The sequence below is a fragment of the Triturus cristatus genome, chromosome 10 (assembly GCF_964204655.1).
Source record: "Triturus cristatus chromosome 10, aTriCri1.1, whole genome shotgun sequence".
Classification (NCBI taxonomy): Eukaryota; Metazoa; Chordata; class Amphibia; order Caudata; family Salamandridae; genus Triturus; species Triturus cristatus.
In genome coordinates this window covers 1,190,972,261-1,190,996,823 of record NC_140593.1, presented here as the reverse complement: position 1 = coordinate 1,190,996,823, position 24,563 = coordinate 1,190,972,261, and the positions used below count along the sequence as shown (strand labels likewise).

The 24,563-nt window shown below is 44.4% G+C and overlaps 1 protein-coding gene across 1 annotated transcript in view; it reads left to right on the top strand.

Annotated features, from left to right (window-relative positions):
- Positions 1 to 23,387, top strand: part of HDAC6 (histone deacetylase 6) — a 219,371-nt gene extending 195,984 nt beyond the window's left edge. Inside the window, exon 29 of the mRNA XM_085629603.1 lies at positions 19,318 to 23,387. Within this exon, the coding sequence (XP_085485729.1) occupies positions 19,318 to 19,377 (60 nt within the window). The 3' untranslated portion in view covers positions 19,378 to 23,387. The remainder of the gene's footprint in view (positions 1 to 19,317) is intronic.
- Positions 23,388 to 24,563: the final 1,176 nt, after the last annotated feature.

Sequence of the window (24,563 nt, the reverse complement as noted above, 5' to 3'; positions counted from 1 at the left end):
TCCGGCTCCTGCTAGCAGGACCCTGGAGCATTGAGCTCTACCTTTTTTGGTATTTCATAAAAATTAGTGATTATTTCTGGACTTTTAGCAGTTTCTCTCAACATTTTTGGCCTTTAGCTAACTACTGCTGTAGTTTTTTGGCAGTATTTCTGCAGTGTTCTTGTCAAAATGCCATCTCATTTGACAAGTGCCCTGAATGCGGTAGGAAGAAGGCCAAGTCGGATTCCCACAGAGTCTGTATCCTGTTATGGCCTGTGTCCCATGTTCCTGGCACCTGTGCCATTTGTAAGACCTTTTCCAGGCGCACCCTGCGTGACAGGGAGAAGATTCAGCTCCAAGGCATGGAGCAGAGGAGACAGAAGGCAGCTTCTTCAGCCTCTGGGAAAGGAGAGGGTAAGTCCTCTACCAAGTCCCATGCTTCGACCTCTGGGGGCTCCCCAGTGTAAAAACGGCAGAAAAACTACGCCGTTCCCGGTCGACGTCGAGGACGGTGACGATATCGTCAAGAGCAGATATGACGACGATATGCTCTCCATCGCCCCAGGGCTCTGGGTCGAAGCGACGTCGACGATCAACGTCGAGGAGAAGAACGGCGAGATCGCTGTCGAGGGGTTCCCCGCGTTCGACGTCGACGCAACGAACATTGCCGTCGAGGCATCATCAGCGTCGATCTGAGTCTCACAAGGGGCGGTCGCCTCCGAAGCGTCGTCGCGATCACCATCTACTTCAACGTGAAGATCGACGTCGAGGAGGAAATCAACGTCTACAAGAAAGTCGACGTCAAGGAGAGGATCAAAGAGATGGTCGACATCGAGATGTAGATACCGGCGTTCGAAGTCGAGGTCCCGTTCCGGGCCTCGCTCAGTGGTGAGCCTATCGTCGACGACAGGGACTTCGTGTTCCAGACGACGTCGACGCTCGACGTCGAGAGGGACTGATGGAGTATCCAGGGTTCCTTCCTCACGGCCCACTCGTAATAGAAGGAGGTTGATCTCTTCTCCCAGTTCGGAGTATTCACGTACCTACTCACCATCTAGGTCGCCTCCTGCTCTGCTTCCACCGGTGGTTCCACCAGGAATACCACAGCCACCTCCGAGTCCTCCACCTCCAGCTACTCCTCAGCCTCCTCCACTTTCTCCAGCGATTCCTCCACCACCGCCTCCTCCTCCACCTCAGCCTGGGCCCGTGGCTCCTCAGCCCACGTGCCCTGTGGAACCTCGACGACCAAGAACACACTCTCGTTCAAGAAATCGGTCACATAGGCGCCACCGGTCTGCCACAAGATCACGTCGTCGCCATTATGAGAGGTCTTGGTCCCGGCATACAAGGGATACATTTTCCACGAGTACAGGGAGGTACTCTCCTACTCTCACGGACTCTCCCCCGCAAAGGGTGTCACCGGTTGATGATATTTCTACCTTCCAGGAGGTTCTGGTCAGAGGGGCTGCGAAACTCAGCATTCCCCTGTCTACCCCTGTGCAGCCGACCTCTGTGCTATTTGAGACTCTACAGAAGAGACAAACATCGCGTCCGTTGGTGCCGGGTCTGGTGGAACCAGCTATGGAACTGTTCCTAACGCCGTCTTCTATAAAGTTTGCACCCTCAAGGTTGCAGAAGAAGTATCGTCCGCCAGATTCGGATCCTGCCTTCCTCCGGCTGGACCCCACTCCGGACTCTGTGATAGTGGTGGCTGCACGGAAACAGCATGCTATGTGTCCGACTTCCACGGTGCCCCCGGATAAAGAGAGCCGTAAGCTGGACTCAGTGGGCAGAAAGGCTTGTAACACCGCAGCGACTTCCATGAAGGCGGCCAGCTCTACGGCCTTGCTGGGCCGTTATGATAGATCATTGAGGGAGTCCCTTCAGCAATTTGTGGATTTCATACCCAGGGACAAGAGGGAAGACTTCCAGGAGATTGTGAATTGAGGGCCTGATGGTCTCTAACCAAGTCATCAGCGTCGCAGCGGATACTTCACTTCTGGCAGCCCACGGGTATTGCCATGGTATTGCTCTACGACGTCATGCTTGGCTTTGTCTCACATCTCTGAAGCCTGAGGCGCAGCAGAGAATCTCCAATCTCCTGTTCTCTGGCACAACTCTCTTTGGTTCTCATGCGGACGACGAGATGGCCCACATGAAGACCGAAATGGAGACGTTGAAGTCTGTAGGTTTGGAGAAACCTAAAGAACAACGCAAGACCTTCCGTCCTTTCCAGAGGCGTTATTCCTCTCGGAGGTTCCAACGATCTCAGGGTCGTCAGCCCAACCAACAGCAGCAGTTTCAAAAACGCCAACAGCGAGGAAGATCTAACCAGCAGTCTGGACAGGGGAACAAGGCTCCTGCTGGTCCGAAGCCCTGAAGGGTTTCTTCCCCTTCGTCCGTTGTCCACTCCGGTGGGGGGGGAAGTATTCAACAACATCTGGCAGAGTGGCAGAAAATAACTCAGGACAATTGGGTCCTGAATATTGTTTGTAGTGGATACTCAATACGTTTTATAAGCCCTCCTTCATCAATCCCTCCAACTCGATCAGGATACATGCTGCGCGAGTTGCACCCTCCTAGAGAAAAGGACGGTAGAACCTGTCCCTCTAAGACAGAAAGGAACAGGGCTGTATTCACGGTTCTTTCTAGGTCGCAAGAAAGACAAGAACGAGTTCAGACCCATTCTCGACTTACTACAAGCCAACAAATGGGTTTGAAGAGAAAAATTTCGGATGTTGTCCATGCATCAAATCTAACCTCAACTTCATCAGGGAGACTGGCTATGGGCAATAGATCTGCAGGACGCATACTTTCATGTGCCCATAGCGAGGAAACATCGCAAGTTCCTGCGTTTTACAGTGGGCAACAACCATTATCAATACTCCGTGCTGCCCTTCGGCCTGAAGTCAGCACCTTGGACTTTTTCCAAATGCATGTCAGTGGTGGCTGCACATCTGAGGAGGAACAAAATATTTGTCTATCCATATCTGGACAATTGGTTGATCAAGGCAGCTACGTTTCAGGAAGCGCAACTGCATTTCAATTATACCTCCAATCTCTTGCTTCGTTTGGGTCTTCACATCAACCTCAAGAAGTCTGTCTCAACTCCTGTTCAGTGTCTTCAGTACCTAGGAGCTACTATCGACGCACGCACTGCAAACGTGTTTCCTTCGGAGGAGAGACTCTTAGCGATCCTTCAGAAGGCTCAAGCTCTTATGATCATACCCGCACCAACGGTGAGGAAAGTATCGTCTCTCCTGGGCTCTATGGTGTCCTGCATCTTCCTCACTCCAAATGCACGCCTCCATATGAGACCCCTGCAGGAATGTCTGGAGGATCAGTGGGACCAGACACTGGGGGACTGGGAAGACAGGATTCAACTGTCGCAACAGGCTTGTCAGTCCATCCAATGGTGGTGTTCTCCACGCAATCTCCTCCGGGGGATTCCCTTTCACAAGAAGATACCCACACAAACAATAGTAACGGATGCTTCTCTCCACGGATGGGGTGCACATTTCGACCACCTACAGATACAGGGTGCATGGACCCTGAATGAAACCAAGTTCCACATCAACTTCCTGGAACTTCGAGCAGTCAATTTGGCGCTGAAAGCATTCCAGCCGTCTTTTCCCTCCAGCTCTCTGCTTGTCCAGATGGACAATACGACAATAATGTTCTACCTCAACAAGCAGGGAGGCTCCAGATCTCGAGTGCTGTCTCAGGAAGCCCAGACCATCTGGCACTGGCTGTTAGCCAGGAACCTGACCATCACGGCAACTCACCTTCCAGGTGTTCAGAATGTTCAAGCAGACGCGCTCCGCAGACTCATACACGAAAACCACGAATGGGTCTTAAACGACAAAGTGGTGCACGACATTTTCGACAGATGGGGTACTCCAGAAGTCGATCTGTTTGCTACCGCAGAAAACAGCAAATGCCACGACTTTGCCTCCAGGTTTTACCCACCAGGGACTCTGGGGAATGCCCTATGGATCAATTGGTCAGGCGGCTTTCTCTACGCTTTTCCGCCAATTCCCCTGATTCCGACGGTGCTGATCAAGCTCTCCCAATAACGGGCCAAGATGATCCTCATTGCTCCGGAGTGGCCCCGGCAGTGGTGGTTCACAGACCTACTCCACTGGTCTCTCCTGCCACATCTCCGGCGGCCGTGCAGGCCAGACCGTCTGACGAAGTTCGGCGGACAGATGGTGCACCCCAACCTCTCGTCGTTGAATTTGGCAGCATGGCTCCTGAGCTAGTACAGTACGTACATTTGAATCTCCCTCAGGACTGTATGGAGATAATGAAAGAGGCCAAGAGACCATCTACACGCACGTCCTATGCGTGTAAATGGAAGAGATTTTGCATCTGGTGTGCTTCTAAGGACTTCGATCCTACCTACTGTAAGGAAGATGTCATCCTTCCTTACTTGTTACACTTGGCGCAATCTGGCCTTCAGTTCCATTCGATCAAAGTTCATCTGGCAGCTTTGACTGCTTATAGGAAATGTCCTTCACAAACTTCCTTTTTTTAAATCCCAGTCATCAGAGATTTTCTTGAAGTATTGAAGAAAGTGTTTCCTCCCATCATGCGTCCTTTGCCTCCCTGGGAATTGAATGTAGTCCTTTCACGACTAATGAAGGAACCGTTTGAACCCATTCATAAGGCTTCTCTTCAGCATCTGTCCTGGAAGACGGCTTTCCTTGTGGCCATTACGTCTGCCCGCAGGGTTAGCAAACTTCAGGCTTTATGTTGTAAAGAACCTTATACAGTCTTTCATTCCTCGAAGGTAGTTATGAGGACACAACCTAAGTTCCTTCTTAAAGTTGTGTCGGAGTTTCATGTAAACCAGACTATTACATTACCTACATTTTTTCAAAATCCATCTTCTCCTGCGGAGAGGTCACTGCATTCTCTTGACGTTAGGAGAGTCATGAAATTCTATTTAGACAAGACTAAGGATATCCGTAGAATAGACCAGCTATTTGTAAACTATGGCTCAGTTCGAACTGGTCTAGCTATCTCTAAACAATCCATTTCTAGGTGGATTGTTTCATGTATTCAGCTGTGTTATCAAAAAGCAAACAAACCTTTGATTAGTAAGCCTGGGCTCACTCTACTAGAGGTAAAGCAGCTACTGCTGCTTTACTTCGTAATGTACCTTTTTCAGAAATCTGTAAGGCTGCCACTTGAAAGTCTGTCCACACATTTACTAAGCACTACTACCTTGATACTGATGCTAGGGCAGATGCTCAGGTTGGACAGGCTTCACTTCGAAATCTATTTGCACAGTAGTGCGGTTGTTCTCTGTTCTGCCACCGCTAGTGAGTTGTTTTGGAGATGGGCTTGCTAGTCTATTCACATGATTATGACTATACACGGAAATCCCCTACAAGAAAAGGAGTAGTTTCTTACCTGTAATTCCAGTTCTCTTGTAGGGGTATTTCCGTGAAAGTCATAAGCAACCCGCCCTCCTCCCCGGTGGCAGATACAGATGTCCCCAAGACTCAGCAGGCTCTGCTTATTTACGCCTTCAAAAAGAACTGAAAGTAAATGCCTCTGGCTGTGCCTCATGGGATACCGGGGGTCTCTGGAGACTCTTAAAGGCACGGTACCCATTTGCAGACACATAATGGCAGCCTATGGGGGCTTCTGTATCCATTCCTTTCATCTCTCTCATGAAAAAGGAGTTTTGTTAAGGAGAGTTTTCTATGTGTAAAACTCAGTAAATTACTAAACTTAAAGTTAAACTGGCTATCTTTTTCACTTCAAGATGAAGTAATGGCCAGTGTAGCCTAGTTTCTTAGGCTGCATTATTGTCTTTTTATCTCATAAGTGTCCATACAGGCCTTCCTGAAGAAAGGCAGAAGATGACAACTTAAGAAGATATATCTAATGAAGTGCTCCGGGCTCCACGCACATGGGCCGGACTATTCACATGATTATGACTCTCACGGAAATACCCCTACAAGAGAACTGGAGTTACAGGTAAGAAACTACTTCTTCCTGGTGTCAGGGGCCCATCTAAATAATGAATTAAAAAGGGTTAAGGGGAGTGAATGGTAGTAGCCAATGGGCCACTTACCCTTGGGGTCACTACACCCACATAGGACCACTTCCGGTGGGGAGTGTGCATAACCCTGTCCCAGAGTTCCTAATGCCATCAAAATGATGGAATCCTTTTTTTGTGGAGCAGATCAGGCAGCCCACCTTAGGGTTGTGACTAGCCTGGTAGTGCTACACGCCTACATGCATAGCTAATTTTATTCCAGTACTGGAACGTTCATAGATTCACATGCTTGAATCATTCCCTGTCGTCTAGATGGGAGTCCCCAATATTAAAATAGCAATTTAAGGTTAACGGAAACTAGAGAATGCCATAGGCTCCTTTAGTTTTGGAACATATCATAGTCATTTGTAAAAAAGAGACTAAATACAGGTTTCAACCAATCAGAATGCTCTACCCTCTATAACACTCCTGAGAAGCTCAAGCTTTTCAGATCTTTTACCGCACATCGTGCTAGAGGCTCAGTTTTCTCTTCATTAATAGTTACTTTAAACTATTTATCACCAGCTTTTTTGTTGATTGAGGATTTTGGACTCATAGTCCCTTCATCTACAACCCTTAATTCCTATTTTCCTGACTTTGCCATGTCAGATAAAGAAATGAAGAATCTCTTCAGGGCTTGTGCTACCTGTTCCAAGAAATGGCTTCGTACAGATGATCCCCACAAGGAATGCATATATTGCCTTTATCCCAACCATAAGTACCTTTTCAAATAAAACTTTGAGACCATGAGGGGTGCCTACTAATTTGGCTGCAGAATCTAAAATCATGAAGGGACCATGTTTCCAGTGATGACAGTGAGAAAGCGTTGTCATCTTCTTCTAAAAGGTTACTTAAAAGAGAGATATCACCTCATTTGTCAACTGAATGACCTAAAAAGGCCTAAAACAAAAGACTTCACGTGAGTTTTACAGGCGCAGCTCTTCAAAATCTCCTCATAAAGATTCAAAGAAGATAAAGGAGCATCATTCTGGGGAAAGCAGATCAAACAAATCCAGGCCTTAACCACCTATACCACCCTCTCAGGTGAGGCATCCTTTTAAGAATCATTCTTCTGTACCCCCTCCTGACAGACCGACGACTAAAACCTTACCGTCGATGAAATCATCTTTGTTGACGCCATCGTCGACAAAGAAACCCACAACGTCGTCGATACTAGCGACTACCGACCTTCCACTCATGCCAGATAACAGAAAGGCCTCGCCGGTGAGTCCTACTCAACTGCCGGCATCACCATCTTAGTCTGAGAGTCCGGCTCCACTGACACCTCCAATTCCACCGATGTCGACAATGACTTGTACAACGTTGCCTCCGTAACTGATTACCATAGTTTCATCTGCTTTGGTTACATCCCTGTCGATGGGCAAAAAATCTGGAAAAAACAAACAGGACAGATTAAGACATCTTACACCAGAGCACACCTCTCCTCCTAAGATGACACCATTAGTTTCTTCGTAACTTTTGGAGGAGCAAGAGTTTGATGATGATGGTCTATTTGGATAATCCCACAGTCAGAACAGCACATAAAGTGCCAAGAGGAGGACTATGATGAAGAGTATGATGATCAGCACTATTGTGCTCCTCCAGAACAGCATCATCAACAATATCAGGAGGAAATGGTCTATATGCCATCTTCGCTACTTGCTGGCTTACAATTCATGTTGTCAGACTATAAAAAAAGATTTCCAGTGTCATCTGCTACCACTGAGCAACCCTCGCTAACACCTCCGGCGCTGTCTATTCCTCCATCCACTCCACAACAAGACACAACATTGTTGACTGTCACTGTGCATGGTTTACCCCAAGCCCTCTTCAGTCAGAGCCTGTAACTTCTGATGATGACCACGAGGAGGGGGAAATTACGAGACCCGAATGTAGAACGGGATGATTATCTCATACCCACACCATCGTCTCCTTCACCAATTCCAGTTGACTCTCCACCTGAGGATATTGATGGGGTCCATAACTTGATTGAGGGAGCGGCTAAACGCTATGGCTTGCCCATGCCATCCTCACCAGGACAGGAGGTACACCTATGAAAAGCAAGAGGGGTGAGCTTCTCAGGGGAGGAGAGTGGGTCGCATGTGACTCTATGAACGATTCCAATACTGGAGATCTACAGTTACAGGCAAGTAACTTATTTTCTTACTCCAGTATTGGAAATTCTATAGATTCACATGCTTGGAGCATATTACATAGCAGTTCAAAGCACATTTTTTCAATTACTTTTTCATTTGCATCTGTTTGTTCAGTTGGTAGTGCCATTACAATATTGATTATATTATCCTTTTTTTTTATAAGACATAGCATGTTGAAAAACAGAAACTGGTATAGAAGCAAATATCAGTTCATATGCAATAAGAATGCAAAGTACAAAAAATAGAATATAGTATTGAGGAACAAATGTGCATAGTTTTTGCGAAAAAAGAAAGGAGAAGGAGAAACCCACCATCAATGTAAAAGATCCTGCAGCGCCGCTTGGCCTACTGCTGTGTCATTGTGGAGTTCAAATCAGTAGTGCCTGGTGAAGGTGTGTGGACTCTTCCAGGTAGCTGCCTAGCAGATGTCCTGGATTGGTACCCCAGCAAACTGCGGTTGAAGCTGAAACAGCTCTGGTAGAATGAGCACGCACTGGTGCCTGCAGCGGCTTTCTTGCTGCTCGATGGCAATATCTAATGGCACTGGAAATCCAATGTGCAATACACTGTTTGGAAAGAGGATAACCTTTTCTTGGAGCACTATAGGCCATGAAGAGTTGAATAGACTTACAAAAACTCGTAGTTTTCTTAAGATAGAATTTCAAGCATCTTTTTACAAAGGTCTTGCCAATTGGGCAACAATTGAACAGTTACCTTATATCAGGGACAGATCACTGGCACCGGGGACCTGGTTAGCAGAAACCCAGTGCACTTCAGTCAAAATTGCATCAGATACCAGGCAAAAAGTGGGGGTGGCCATGCCAAAAAGAGTCACTTTCCTACAGTCTTCTCAACAACATGGTCAAAAATGAGCTACTTGGAGCTGCTGGCCATTCATTTAGGTCTCAAAGCCTTCTTACAAATCATTTTGGTCAAAGCAGTCCTCGTCATGACAAACAACATAAAAGTAGCAGGGTGGCACACGTTACCATCTGTTGTCTCAGCACATGGGCTATGGCATTGGGGTTTCAAAATTTGCCTAATGGTGGAGTATGTCCCGGAAGTGGACAGCAACTTTTAAAATCTGGTCAACAGGACGCGTCAACTAATACACGTGTGGAAACTCCACCCCCAGGTACTACAGAGGTATTGTCGCCATCCCGGAAAACTCAAAATGCCCAAACTTCTCCGCCGGGTACACGCACCATCAGTCCATGGGCAATGCACTATGGATGACTTGGTTTCATCTTTAACTAAACATTTACTCTTTTTAGGTCACACAAACAGCAGTTGTTGCTGGTGGACTATCTGAAATGGCTCAACTGCAATACTGTCAGTTGCGCCATTGGGCACTGCACCCCTCAAATGTTCAGGGTGCAACCAGACAGTTAACCCCCTTCGGAACGTTGGTTAGGGCTTACGAAGGCACGAGAGATCTGATATCCCATACTTATCAGTTTCTACAACACTAACCCAGCATGTCTGCACACATACCAATCACAACGGCAAGCTGACACCACTGAGGGTGTCTCCCAGTAGCAGTGGGAGGCACTCAGGCGTTACATTCCAAGGATATACGGCAGCATAACACAGCATAATATAGCATATAAAATGATGACGCTGTGGTATTGCACGCCGACACGCCTTCATACTATATACCGCACTGCATCGGATGTTTGTTAGCGGTCACATGGACTAACCAGTGCGGAAGAACAGTAACTTGGTCTATACACGCACCACTTTGTTTTTACCTTTCCACATCTCCATAAAATTAAAGACTGCTCTCAAATGGCGATTGTTAGAATTGGGGCTCTCTGGTTGGCACAGGTAGGTACTTGTGACAAGCAGGGACCCTCTCCTCTAGTCAGGGTAAGGGGTTACACTCCTAAAATAACCCCTGCTCACCCTCTAGATAGCTTGGCGCGAGCAGACAAGGCTGATCTCGGAGCGTTATAGGTTAAGCATTTCTGACCATATACAGTAACTCAGTGACAACACCACAAATGGACACCACACTAGATTTATATCAAAAATAGTGATCTTTTATATAAAGGCTTAGCACAAGACCAAATAACGACAAAAATGACATACACAGTTCAAAAATATGCTTTCAGAAAGAGTTCTTAGGTTAGCGACAAAATCATTCACCTTAGCGTCCGTTTTAACCCCCAGTACCTTATGATGCGATAAAAAGTTCCTAGCGGCACTTCAGCGTTGAAAATCAAGGTGTAGCTTATCCGGTAGAAATTTACTCGCTAAGGCACAATGCGAAAACATTCGGCCCGCTAACGAGTGGGGCGTCAATCTCACCAGCGGTTATCTTGGTTGAGTCTGCGACGATTTTCGCAGCGATAAAATTACTCACACTAACAAGCGGTGCGATGATCTTGGCTTGTTCTGCGACGATTTCACGCAGCAGCGGCAGGCTCTGCAACGAAGTTCGCAGCAATAGAATTCTTCCCGCTAACAGGCGGAGCGTGGATCTGGGCTGGTAGCGATCAAATTCGGTCCACTAACGAGCGTGGCGATGATTTTTTCAGCGCTGATCTGGCTCAGCGGCAGCAGGCTCTGCAACGAAGTTCGCAGCAATAGAATTCTTCCCGCTAACAGGCGGAGCGTGGATCTGGGCTGGTAGCCATCAAATTCGGTCCGCTAACGAGCAGGGCGATGATTTTTCCAGCGCTGATCGGGATCAGCGGCAGCAGGCTCTGCGACGATGTCCTCAGCGATAAAATTCTGCACGCTAACGAGCGGTGCGACGGAAATTTTCTCGCTAAGCCGGCTGTGCGTGAAAAAGTGGAGATCTTTGGTTTCTTTCTTCTTGGCCAGCTTCCCAACAGCAGGCACAGCTCCCAGAGGCCCCAAAACTGGTTCCAGCACTCTAGGAGGGCAGAACTCACACAGCAGAGTTCAGGGGGAAGCTGGGGGTGAAGTCCTTTTGTTCCTGGGACTTCTTAACAGGAGGCCAGCTCTACTCAGGCCCTTGGAGATCTTTTAAAGCACAAGTTGAAATAAAGTCTTTGTAGTCTTTCTCCTCTCCTTCAGCAGCAAGGCAACCACTGCAGGCCAATCCACCAGGTCAGGGACACTACTCCTCCTTACAGCTTTCCCAGTTCCTTCTCCTCAGGCAGAGGTTCTTCTTGTCAAGCAGGATCTAATTTCTTGGGAGCAGGGTCCCAATACTTATACCCCTAATTCCTTTGTTCCTCTGGGGTAGAGGGGCCTTTGCCCAGTCCAAACCAGTTCCTGAGCACTTTGTTGACATGACTCTGACTTTCTATTCAGAGTGCAGGGCAGAGACATCAGCCACTCCACAGGAGGTGGAGCCAGCATTGTGGTGGCAGAGCACAACCCTATTCAGAGTCCAGGTGCACTCCTCCCACCCATCTGGATGTAAATCTCTCTATTCACCACCAGGCTACCTAGCCCTGCCCCTCTGGAATTCCCCAGCCCTGTCACTCACAGAAACCAGACAGCAGATACACATCCTAGCAGAGGCGGGCTGAAATGGTTAGGCAAGCAAATACCAACTTTCTAAAAGTGGCATTTGCAAACACAGAATATTAAAATAAACATTACTAAAAGATGTATTTTATTATTCTGAGTTCAGGCATACTAAACTCGAATTTCTACCATGTTCCCTGGGTCTGTTAGGATCATAGAATGTAACCATTCTAACAGCCCATTCTGGACTATGGAGAACAGGTAGCCTTACAATAGTGAAAAACGAAAATGGCTGTAATTCACTATTCGTACATGCCACACACACCAGTGCTTGTCCTACCTTATGCTTACAATGCACCCTGCCCTTGGGCCTACCATAGGGGTGAATAATATGAAGTTAAGGGAAGGTTTAGGGACTGGCAAGTGGGTGCACTTGCCCAGTCAGCATGACAGTACCAGACTGCATGCAGGTTCTGCAATGGCAGACCTTAGACACATTTTACTAGGCCGCTTCTGTGGGTGGCACAACCAGTGCTGCAAGCCCACTAGCAGCATTTGGATTTACAAGCCCTGGGCACTCCTGGTGCACTTTACTGGGGTCTGACAGTAAACCAAATAAGCCAATCATGGAATCCAACCAACATATACATTTTACATAGGGAGAGCATATGCACTTTAGCACTGATCAGCAGTGGTAAAGTGCCCAGAGTCATAGAACAGCCAACAACAGGTCAGAAAAAATACAGGAGGAAGGTAAAAATTTCAGGGATGACCCTGCAAAAAGGGCCAAGTCCAACAGCGATGTAGGGAATTTTAACAGATTTCACGTGAGCACCCCCTTTTTTCTTTTTATCACTGGTCACTACTTTACTACCAGTTGGTCAACCTCCTGGTGGAGGTCACCATACTTAAAATAAAATAAAACAATGATGATGCTGTCACGTTACAAATAGGTGGAGAACCAAGATATACCGCCCAAATACCGGTGTGCGTGAATGATGGTTTTTCTTAGAAGGGACCAACTACCCATGACCCTGGTTACACAAGTACAAGTGATCCATTCTCTTATGATTATTGTATGGCACACCCTAGCCATGGAACTTCTGTCCTGAAGAAGCGCACACTCCAATACCACATTTGCACACATCTGGCAGTCTATGCTTGATTACTTCACACGCCTAGAGTACACATGTTTCAAACCCCCCCAAACTAAAAGAGCTCCAACTCTCTGATAAAACTATGCCCAGGCAGCTGTGCCGTGCCGCTGGCGCGTTAGCTGTGCTCTTTGCCCTCCCTGCACACTCCTTCCCCATCAGCCAACCCTGTTTTACACTTTCCTACCCCTCTTTAGGCAAATGGGACTCCCCTAATAAGTCGTCCACATATTCAGTTTTTTCAGCCGACAGTATTTCCTTTTTATGTGTTAAATTGTTCTACAATAACTACAGGCCCATGCAAAGTCTTTGGGAATGTGTGGTCATCTTGTAATCATCTTGTTATTCTTGCGGAACGTGTCGATGTACATTTATTCAGCACTAAAGAGTGACTGTACTTCATTGTTATTATGTATCCACCGAGATCGCTGTCATTATGCCTGAACAGTTTAATGTCTTGACAGCATTGTTGTTTTTCTTTCTGAAAACTTCTTTCAATTAAAAACCTCAAACAAAAAATAAAATGATTTCCAAACTATACTGATATTTGGATATCCAAATGAGCCTAGGTAAGAAAGATCATAGCAGCTTCAAAAAGGGTTTAGTTAATGGCATTTATTTACTATTAAATATTGTAATTTAGGTAAAATGTAATCGTGTTAATCAGGGTATCTTCCCTGTTATCAACAGCTGCAGCACAACTAATCTCTCTCCATGTCAAATATCACCAGCCCTTAATTTTCTGTGAGTAATGTATTTCGATCTCTGTGTTTGCTTCGATGTTTGATATGCACCATTGTAGTGGGTATTCGGTCTCTACCCTATTAGTGTCGGAGATAAGCATGAACATTTCAGATGTATATGTGCTCCCCAAATGAGTACAAATAAGACAAGTTCTCAAAGAACAGCTGTCCGGTAGAGCTCTGGATGTTTGATAAATGGCAGCATCTCTTCTGCGTACACAGATATTAACATTCTTGTAGTTCTGCAGGCTGCGCCTGAATCAAGTTGCCTCACTCAGGGTGCTCACTAGTGGCTCTACGCCTTCTCAGCATCTAAAAAGCAAAAACAAAACTGCTAGTTGTTCAGGATGGATGGTGGAGGACCGAATATGAAGTTGGTAAGTTATTAGATGTGGTCTTCCCTGGGACAAAAACTGTCTAATCGGGTAAGATCAGGTCTCCCATCAATGACATCAACTAGAAGCAATTATTCTGGCAAATAGCTTGCTGTCAGCATTTATTGAGACAGCAGCCTATATGGTAGACAAAGATTTTCATCTTCCCCAGGCTTCAACAAGGCTGTGATAAGTGCCCCTTTCATAGTAGGGGTGATGGATGCTGTTCTCCAAAGCCTTTTCATACAATGAGGACCAAAAAAAGTCTGAAACTCTTTACAGACTTCAAGTATGTCCATCTGCCCCTGGTGTCTTCTCTCTGCCTGTTGTTGGTGCTGTGAGCGTCTGTATGCTTAAAGTACCCATGCCATTGTAGCCTCATGAAGATCGCTGGCCATCGTTCGTCGGAAGAAGAAAAGGCTGAGTAGTAATTGAGAAAGGCTACCAGTATGCCGCCACAGTTGGTTATTTTTCCGAGCTCTATCGGTTTGCTGTGACTGTATCAGAGGAAGGAGGGTTACAGTATCGTCTTTTTTTATGTAAGATATTCGTCTCTCTGCCATATCTGCTCTAATAACACGTTTGTCTAGCCCTTCCTTTCAGTTGATCTGCTTGTACATTCAGGATAGCAGCTTTGCTGTATTGTGTATTGAAGCCAATGCTGCACTTAACTCGACTGAAATTTGTACAGTGTCCTGAGTGAAACTGACGCTAGCAACCACTTTTTCAGTTGGATTTAATCCAAAAATGTTTATCGTATTACATTCAATTGATTCACTGTTATCAAAACATAATCATCACAATTTAGGAAAGACAACCAACATTACTACATTACATCGACATTTTAGAATGACTTTAAACAATAATGCAACACCGCTACATACAAGCCACAAGCACACACATGTAATACTCAAATATACTAGACAAACAACCTCAATAGACAATATCCATAGCAAAACAATAATATGCAATGAATGGACAAATAGGCCATCAATTAACAACACTAAACATAGTTGTGAAACACTACACTCTGTTATTTACAAAAGATTGGCCAAAAGCGGAAAGGTCTACGCGTTTCGAATCCCCTTGTGTGTAGGGATTCTCATCAGGACCAACACTTGCTGAAACAAAAACAAAAACGGTGTTTTACTAAAATGACCCAGCCGCATTGTATTTCAACCGCACACATAGTGCTCAGTTCTTACCTCAATCTAAGTGTTAAAAGGACCGGACTGCCATGTTTGTATTACGTGAGCCCGTCACCTAAACAAAATGAAAAACCAAACAACTTGTCACGTCACCGCGCAGTTTGAATGTGGGAAGAAGGTGCTACAATCGCTCTGTCAAAGTGTGGCAACTCTTACTTGTACAACTGAGGTATATGCATAAACGTGCAGGAACTGAGGCTTCCTTTGCTCACTGCATTTGAATAGCTTCGTACGCTGATTACGTGTTCGTTATAGTCTCTTTCGAGTTTCGTTGGATCAGCGAACCCTGAATAGAATGCATGTTTCGGCGAAGGCTCAATACGAGTCTATAAAATGGAAGCGGAAATCTAATCAGGGTAATCCTCAATGTTAATTTTAGTTCTTGCGGGACCGTCGAAGCCGGTTTTCTTACCTTCGGAGAGCCTGAATTTTCAAGTCTCTTCACTCTGGCGTTCAAACTCCATATTGGTTTGAGTGACAGGGATGCATTCCCAGCATCCTTTAGATGCCGATATATAGTTTGTTACATGGGCACAGGGTGCCATAAACCGTAAATTTCGATTTGCAACTGGAAAAGGTCTCGTGTTTCCAATGGGTACCATTGTAGGAAAACAAATTCCCTTCTATAGTTGAATTGCAACAAACACATGTACCGCATTTATGATCTCCTTGAATTGGCGGGAGATTCAAAAAACTTCTCATGTCAGGGCCTTTTTCTTTGGAGAGTGCTGCTCGCACTATCTGGTTTGCGATGCTTTTGTCCTTCTTGAAAGCAAATAATGGAACTTCATTTAGTGTTTTATCCAGATTCTTGACCAGATGCCAATTTTGGTTAATGATCTTCTTAAACCAATTAGAAGTTGGACCGTTACGTTAGATCTTCTATCTGAACGTGACTTGCTTCCTCTTTGGTGTACAGTGTCCAAAGGGTTTATGGTGCCGTGCTGCTTGCATCTTCTTGACGTCTCTAGCTGTTCCCTTCTTTTAAGTCAATAATACCTGATTTTGCTTTTAACAAGTGACACAGACCCATTTGGCTGATTCTCTAAGGCTCTGTCCAGGATCAGCCGCCTGTTTTATTCAATTCCAAAAAGCTGGGGCACCTAGCTTCAGCTTACTAGGTCATGCCCCAGCCTCACCATGTTTCAAAGTTCATTTGTTCTGTAGCTTGTTGCTTATTTCAGCCAGCTAACCAGCAGTCTCTGGTAGTAACGTTATCTCACTCTTTGTCATCTGGTATCAGCAAAGTGGCAGGGGATTTGTATTCGCTCCCCACTTGGCTGGCGTCCTTGCCCAAACTTAGCTGGCTGGTCAAGCGCTAGAGCAGCCATAGGCTTAGTCGACCCCAGGACTCTGAGGCCAGTCATCGCAGAAAGTCATCTCAGGAGCACAGGAGATGTGATAAGATGTGACTGCACGTCCAGGTTCTCCAATTGTGGTTTGCCTTATCGCAGGACTATTCTCGACCTGGCTCTGGTTTGTAAAAAAGTGTATTCCTTTTTCTCCTATATGTTATTTATTTATCATGGGTTTGTCTTACTGCAATCATTTGGCGATATGGGGAGGTGTGGCTGCTTGGCCATCCCTCCCCTCCAGAAGATGGTTGACGGGTAGCCTTGGAAACTGAGCCAGAAACAATGACTGCAACATGTGTACTAAGCACAGTATTCAAGTTGGAGGAAGTCCAAGTAAGGAACCTCAGCAGCTAAGTGGTAGTTAATGTTTCTTTCCCTTAAAAGATAGAACAATAACACAGATTCTTGATTTAAAACATTTACAAATCAGAATGCAGAAGCTAGAAGGTATAATTCAGGTGGCAAAATTCACGATTGACTGTAATTTCATGACCATTATCAACACGAGTTGCCTTTTTTCATTCAGTGATAAGGTTACAAGCATATAATTTCTAGTTTTCCCCTTTGGCATAAAGTTTGCGCCTAAGTGCTTTTGCAATTTGCTTATTAGGGGAGCAGCTATGATCTGAGAAGAGGCCATCCCTATATCGCTATACCATGACAATTGGCAGGTGAATGGAAATTAACACATGCATTGTGTTTTTTGAGCACACAGAATCACCCCTCCTGCATCTCTGAGTATTCACAATGTGTGAAGAAATCAAATCTGTGCCTGTCTTGGGCAAGAGATTCCATGGATGCTGTCATAGTTACACACAAAAACCCTAGGTACTCAAGAAAGAGAGGTGTCTATACTTTGAAAAGAGATTTTCTCCCCATCAAATGTTTCAGTGTCAGACAAAATTTTTGGAACAACATTGACTCATTTGGTAACTTTGAAGTACCACTTTAAAATAGCTGCATGTGATGTGGTCACAGAGTTTAGAGAGTTTTGTTGAAACTATAGACGTCCAGCCTTACTAGACCAGGTAATACAGACCAGGACAAACGACACAAAAAATCTGTACTACCGAATGAAACCCAGTGAAGCTTGTTCACCCAAGTTTCAATGGAAACTAATGGCATATGGCAGATACAGTAAGTTGCCGCGCGACACTTGCATGAATGGGAAACCAGTCATTGATATGTTAACCATAAGGGGATAAGATAGTCTTAAGCTACGTATCAAGGTACCCAGACAGGTGGTCCATAAATGCATTAGTCTGCGCAAGGCATTCATTTGTATCCATCAGGTGATCAGGAAGAGCTGCAAGACTTCCATCACAACAGAACTAAAAGAACCAACTTGAGTGCCATGTGCAGCGTACTTACAACCAAGCATGTTTGCAGGAAAGCAGTCTCAGGAATCACATTCAAATTCATGAATTTAGCTGCATGGTTCCTAACTGCATGGCCTGTGGGATGACCATCATTCGCTTAAGTGGCAATTAACTACCATGCCTGGGCCACCACAGTTGTCACGGTACAAAACAGATGATCTTACCTCCTGTAAATAACGTGTAAGTGGTTGTTGTTGTCTGACTTAAATGACATTTGACAGGATTACTCATGGACAAAAAGACACAATGGTATGGTTCAAGAAATCAGTAATGAAGGCTATTCTGTATGATTAAAAAAGATTCTTCTTCCGATTAGGATTTCGGTTATATCCTGTGGCTTACATTTTGTTTTAGTAAAGCTTATTAGACACCCTTCTGAGCTACTGCACAAGGTATCTCTAAAATATTTAACATTAGACGTGGCATTTTTTGAAGCCAGGATGTCACTACCGAGTAAACTACACGCGCTTACCACAGAAGACTCACTGATACAACTCCATCAAGATAATGTTACAAACATCACCAGGACTCTTATCAAATAATACCTCAGTCCTTCATTGAAATTAAATACATAAAACAGAAAACTGTGGTGCCTTCATGCATTGGATGCTAGGAGAGAACTTACATACTGTTTAAATGACACAAAATAGTTCAGATGTGGGAATTTGAATACTGTCAACCCAGTGTACAAATCGGAACTAGTCAGATGGATGTCGTGTGCATGCAATTATGAACAGATATACAGTGACAGAACAACAGGTGAAGCAACAGGAACACTCTACAAGGCGAATATTGGCCTTTTGGGTATTTGTTGAATCGTAACTTGAGACTCGCCCCATTCACTAACTAAACATTGTTGTAGTGATAAATACCTTAGGATGGATAGTGATAAATACCTTAGGATGGATTCACATGTGGTAAAAGCAGTCCTTAAGAAAATATTTACAACAAGTTCAGCTTGAACCTTGCCTCCAAAATTAGATTGCTGCTTGGTTATCTGTGTACAGCATGTGAATCTATAACAGAAACAGGCTGCCATAGAAAGCAATTATATACTTGTAACAATATTTTACAACTTGAATAGTTATAGTTCAGGTGTAACTGGCTTGGCATTCCTAAGATGCTGAGCACATTATCACCTACATTCACAAACTGAGACAAGTTTCCAAATACAGGTTATAAAGATGGCTCTAGTGTATAGACTGCCTGTGTGGTAATAATCAAAGTTATAAGGAAGTTTAGGTATAGAAACTCTTTGGTAGACTACTACAATATCATCCTTTGTGATCAATAACCAGAGAATGGGTGGCTCATTGCCGGTGAATCTGCAACGATTCAAGATTCAGAACTGTAGATACTGATAAGTAACTTTTTTCTTCTCCATCCCCATAGACCAAAATCAACCAGTATTTAGAAAGCTAATCTGTTTTATTCCTTTTTTTACCTTCTGACTGCTTTGTTTCTTTCTGCCAGGCCCTTTCGGATGCCAAGAATGTCGCTCACCGGATGAAGTTTGGTGAAGATGTTGCCTGACCATGCTGATGGATCCTTACCCACGTTAGGGCTACCGTACCAAGACTGGTATTATCCTACGGACTGAAGAGCAACATGTGACTCATCAGCTCCCAGAATGAGCACAATATTTTCCACGTTGCACGGGGTACCAGGAAAGACGTCAACTGGTATAGTTGGCAGGCACCATTATACCTGTCTTCGTTCTTCAGGGTTCATCTCACTCTTTAAGGGCAGCTGTTTGGACTGCTTACAGTAATTTTGCAGCTGCTACAAACTGAGGCCTTGAAAACAGTCCGTTTGTAAATTAACTGCCTACAGCATTGGAGAAGAAATACTCATCCAACCTGTGCTTTACCCGGTCCTCAGGCTAAAGGAACACCAAGGTGCATCTGCCTTCTCGTCCAGAGAAGCCAAGCAGATCCCAGGGTTCTTTATGAATGTGGAAAGTGGCTAATTATAATCCCTCCATTGTGGGACATGGCCACACTGGTGCACTGTCAATTTTCTCTTATCTTTTCTCCTGCCTTTCAAGTTACTTGGTGCTTTTTACACCCAGAATGCCTGTGTTCCAATTTTGGACAGACTGTCCCTTCTGGTAGCGTTGTGGAGGCAATCCTAATGCAAGTCCTGCCTATTTTGCTTTATAACATGCCTATGAGCTTATCACAAAGAGCATGGTTGATGCATTTGATAAGGGAGATGGACAATGCATAATGGTTCTCCCATACCCCGCCTCTCTCAATGCTGCCCTCACTGTGAAGTGCTGTTATTCAGGAGCGAGAGTTTGAGTGGTTATCAACTCGGAGGGATGCAGTTGCCAATCCTTTGTCTCAAGCATCTGCCAACTTAGCTTCTTCCCCTACCGCCCTTGATACTTGACCTCTTCACCGCCATAGTTTGCCATATTTAAATGTTGTTTTTAACTGCTGATGTTTTTTAAAACCCTGTCTTTTTTCCAACCTGATACTCAGATGGCTCCTCTCAGATTAAAAGGTAAGGTTTTTTTGGCAGAAGCATTGCCCAGCAAGTTGTGACGTGTGCTTGCAGATTATGTATGTAGCTTGTAAAACTGTAAGACATGTCCTATAAATATTATATTCCAAGCCCTTTTGATTAGTTGGACTAGATTGATGCCTCAGCATTGTGACATAGCCCCAGCAGGCTTCCTTTCCTCACTTGATGTCATCAGTGGATCCTCCCCAATTCTCCAATAACAGCAGTTCGGATTACTAAACCCACAATCGGGGAAATAGTGAACATTGTTGTCCATTGCGTGGACACCAAGGCAAAGATCTGGGCAAATGAGCATCTGTTTTTGAAGATCTGTAGCCTGTGGTCTCAGAGCTGCTCACTGGTTGGAAACATGAGAATATTCAGCTCCTGGGCACATCTGGGCTCCTTTCCCTTGGGGCTCTAAGCAAAGTTGAGAGGGCTCTTCCAGTGGGAATCTTTGTAGAAAGATCCATTCAATTTGGGATAGGTCCTTCCTTTCCACCTTAGATGGCCCAAGCAAACAGTTCTGTCTTTCTTTCGCTAAGAAAGCCAAGCCCCTGCAGGAGGAAACAGCCTTTATATGAGAAAACTGACAGTGTGGCTTCTTTTCTGCTCGGAGGGCCTGATGTAGATCTCAGCGAACCGGTTACTCTGTCACAACGGTGACGGATAACCCGTCCTCCGCAGTATAAATCCCATAGGATATAACAGGATTTATATTTTAATGGACGGGAGTAACCCGTCCGCTCCGATCTAAATCCAACCCTGAGTCTCTTTTGACCACTGGCAGGCATGATTTACAGAATTGTCTTAGCTATCTTGCTCTAACGGTAACATGAATATATAAGGCTGTTTTAATTTAGTTTCTGCTACCTCACCATTCATTTTGCCAGATTGACAGTCTGAATTACAGAGCTATGAGAAACAGCAAAGCAAACATGAAAACCTATTTTATGGTTATTCCGTTTAGCAGAGCAGAATGGCACTTGTTTCGTTAGCTAGTGCACGAGTGCCTTTGTGAAATTAAATATGCTGCAGTCCATGTGCAATGGGTTCAGATTGATATTGAGCTCTGACTGTCCATGTCCTGGAAGGAAAATGCAACCAAACTGCTGAGGGCCGTCTGCCTATTGCTAAATGCGCCGTAGCATTGCCTGCGTGCCTTGGTTCCGGGATGTCTTGGAACCAAAACAATCTTCTCTCTTGGTTTCCCAGTAACTTATCTATTCCGCTGGTTTAAATTGGATGGGACAACATTTGACATGAAAAATACAAATGCTATTACTTCTCTAAATCTCATACTGAAGTGATATAAAGCCAGAGGGAGGGGGTAGCAAGAGTATAAGACTATTCTCAAGTGTTTTGTGATGAAGTAAGCACCATACGGTCAAGGGCTAGCGCAGTGGGAGCACTCGGAATGTATTGGTGTCCTACGAGTGAGACCTGGAGGAGTCCTGTCTCAGCAATATAGTGTTCTTCTACGGTATGCATTTGAGTTGATTATCTGATCAAGCCATTGCTGTGTTCTGTGCATTGCACCTTCAGGACTTGTCCTTTGACCAAGCCCTTTTCCCATTTAATCAAGCCATGCTTTGTCATCTGTGAGCCTGTTTCCGTCTCGGCCCCAGATACTTGTGAGCTAGGTCGCACCCTGCTAAGAAACACACAGGTCAAGGATCACTTGATTTAGCATAAGGTTTTGGTTTGTTTTATTACGTATTTGGAAACGAGCCAGACTTGAAAACAGTGTCTAGTGGTGAATCTTGTAAACGTGCGTAAGAAAATCAGCCAGAAAGAAGTGTGCTTAGACTGACTTGAGCTGTGGCTGGCAGAGTATGTCATAACTCATCACTGCAGCATTAGTTGGGTGATGCAACTGGAGCCATGTGGCAGTGCTGAGTGGTTGTGAAGGAGTTAAAACTTCAAATGTCACCCCTACACCATACACAAAGCCATACTGAAGCCATGCTCGCTCTCACAGAGACGCATGTGGTGAAAATTACACATAGGGGCTGTCTCTGTGATAAAGAGCCTTAGAGAGTTTCCATTTCACATGAATAAAATGTAGGACTTTCCTGGTCAAGGGCTTCGTCCTTTCAGAATATAATAGAAGCATTTATGGAATTAGCATGGGTGAGCACATTTACAAAAGCAATACCAGAAATATAATTTCCCATGGTAGACTCTGGTCTCTGTTACGCAAGCAGTTAATCCTGTTTAATGTTGTACACTTAAAAAAAGATTGTACGAGAAACAGTTATTATGCTTGAAAGAAGTAGTTAAATGTATATGGCTGCATTCACCTTCTGTCCATATTTTAATATTGTGTATGTATATATAAATATATCTGTATTGAGTTTATTTTATTTTTATCTGTGCACTTCATTTAACAAAGTTGCACGGAGTGGTTACTTTCAGCACCAATTCTTTTTTTTCAGTCTTTTGATTTTTTGTTCACTACTGTTGTTTGAATTTTTGTTTCTTTTGTCCTAATTTTTCTTTTCATTTTAGTGTCTGTGCTAACTTTTCGACATCTTAAATCTACCTTCTCTTTTTCTTCTCACATATATTTCCTACCTAGGCAGTTGCATGTCTTTCCAAGACATGCACTTGTCACTCCACCGTAGTGTAAATAAAAAAAAATACTTAGTTCAAGTATTCCAGGAGATACAGGCTCAGATCTTAACGATTAATACCAAAATGATTGTCCTCTTTAATTCACGTTGTTAATATTTCATTCTGAGTATGATTTATCATCTTTCTCTTGGCATGAAAAGAACCATCACAGAGGCTAATCCTGGTCACTTTTTGGTTCTTCCACTTTCCAAGATCTTATTCCACCAGAGCAGGATGTTTTTACTGACCCGTCCACATAAAGTGTGATTAAAAGTTGTGTTCACTGTTGTGTTTACAGTATACACATCACTGTTAACAGAAGCAACCCACCATAAGACATGTTGGGTCTAACACTTTGCACTCAGCTGGGGAGACCAGCTTTTTGACAGAAAATAAAGCATTCTCTTGTTTTTACCAGATATTTTGACTCTGTCTTCCATTTGTTGAGCCGCACCACCAGAGTTTCGGATTTCTGCTTTGATCCGAACTCCATCTCCTGCCTTCTTACTCATGTTTGCATGAACATGGGCAGATTGGGAGCATATGTTAGTGTGCATTTTCCAATGTAATTAGGATTATCCCCATCAACGTTAATTTAAAGCTGACAATGATCACATGCAAAAAGTAAACATTGTGCTAAATGTCTGGTGAACATATTATGTCAAAGCTGTCCGTGTTCATGCAGATGGTGTGAAGATTACCTAAAACCTCTATGAGAATTTAGGGACATGGCAACTACATTAGTCTAAAGCTGGATCATGTTTTGGAAAGCCTTTTGAAATAATAAGCTGCTCAGTAGCAATTTATTTTCCCATTAAAATATAACAAGAAACGGTGAACATTGTACACATGTATTAACCAATGTTAGTAATCATTATGGAACACAGAAAATGCGCTCACTGCACCTATACCATGTTACACTACCACTAAGAAACTGTTTAAAAATTTAGTCATGTGTACAAGTACGATTCCAAGCTTCACTCTTTGCAAACATGTACATATTTTGCACAACTGTTTTCTATGTTTTACTAAACCATATTTCTGATGGATACTTCTATCCACAGATTCCTCACCTTGTAAATATTCCAAATGTCAAACTGGATGTGGAAACTTTCCAGCAGTACCTCCGTGATGCGATAGGTGCCGTCGTGCGGCTCTGTGCCAACATCATTCAACTCCAGAACTGATGCCAGGTGCACGTGTTAGCGCCACCTATATGCGATGATGCCAGTTCTTTTATGTCTGAAAGAGACTTCTATGTGCAGTTTCTTCACCTTTCAAATATTTCCAGGTGTCGGACTGGATCCAGGAACTTAACAATATTCTCTTGTGCTGACAGGTGGTGTCGTGCGACGTCATGGTGCCTCATGCCGCTTCGAATCGTGCAGTGGTGACGTCGGAACCTATACAAATAAGTCCCCTTCTCACGCTGGCATCAGTTCCTTTCTTTCTGTCTTTCTGTGCCAAGCGCTGCAGATCCGGAGCTCCAACTGTTCGGGGATTTTTTTGTACTAAATTTAAACAAAAAATTACTTTTTGTGTGCAACATGTCTCCCAAACCCTCAGGTTGTAAACCATGTATGACTTGTAATCGA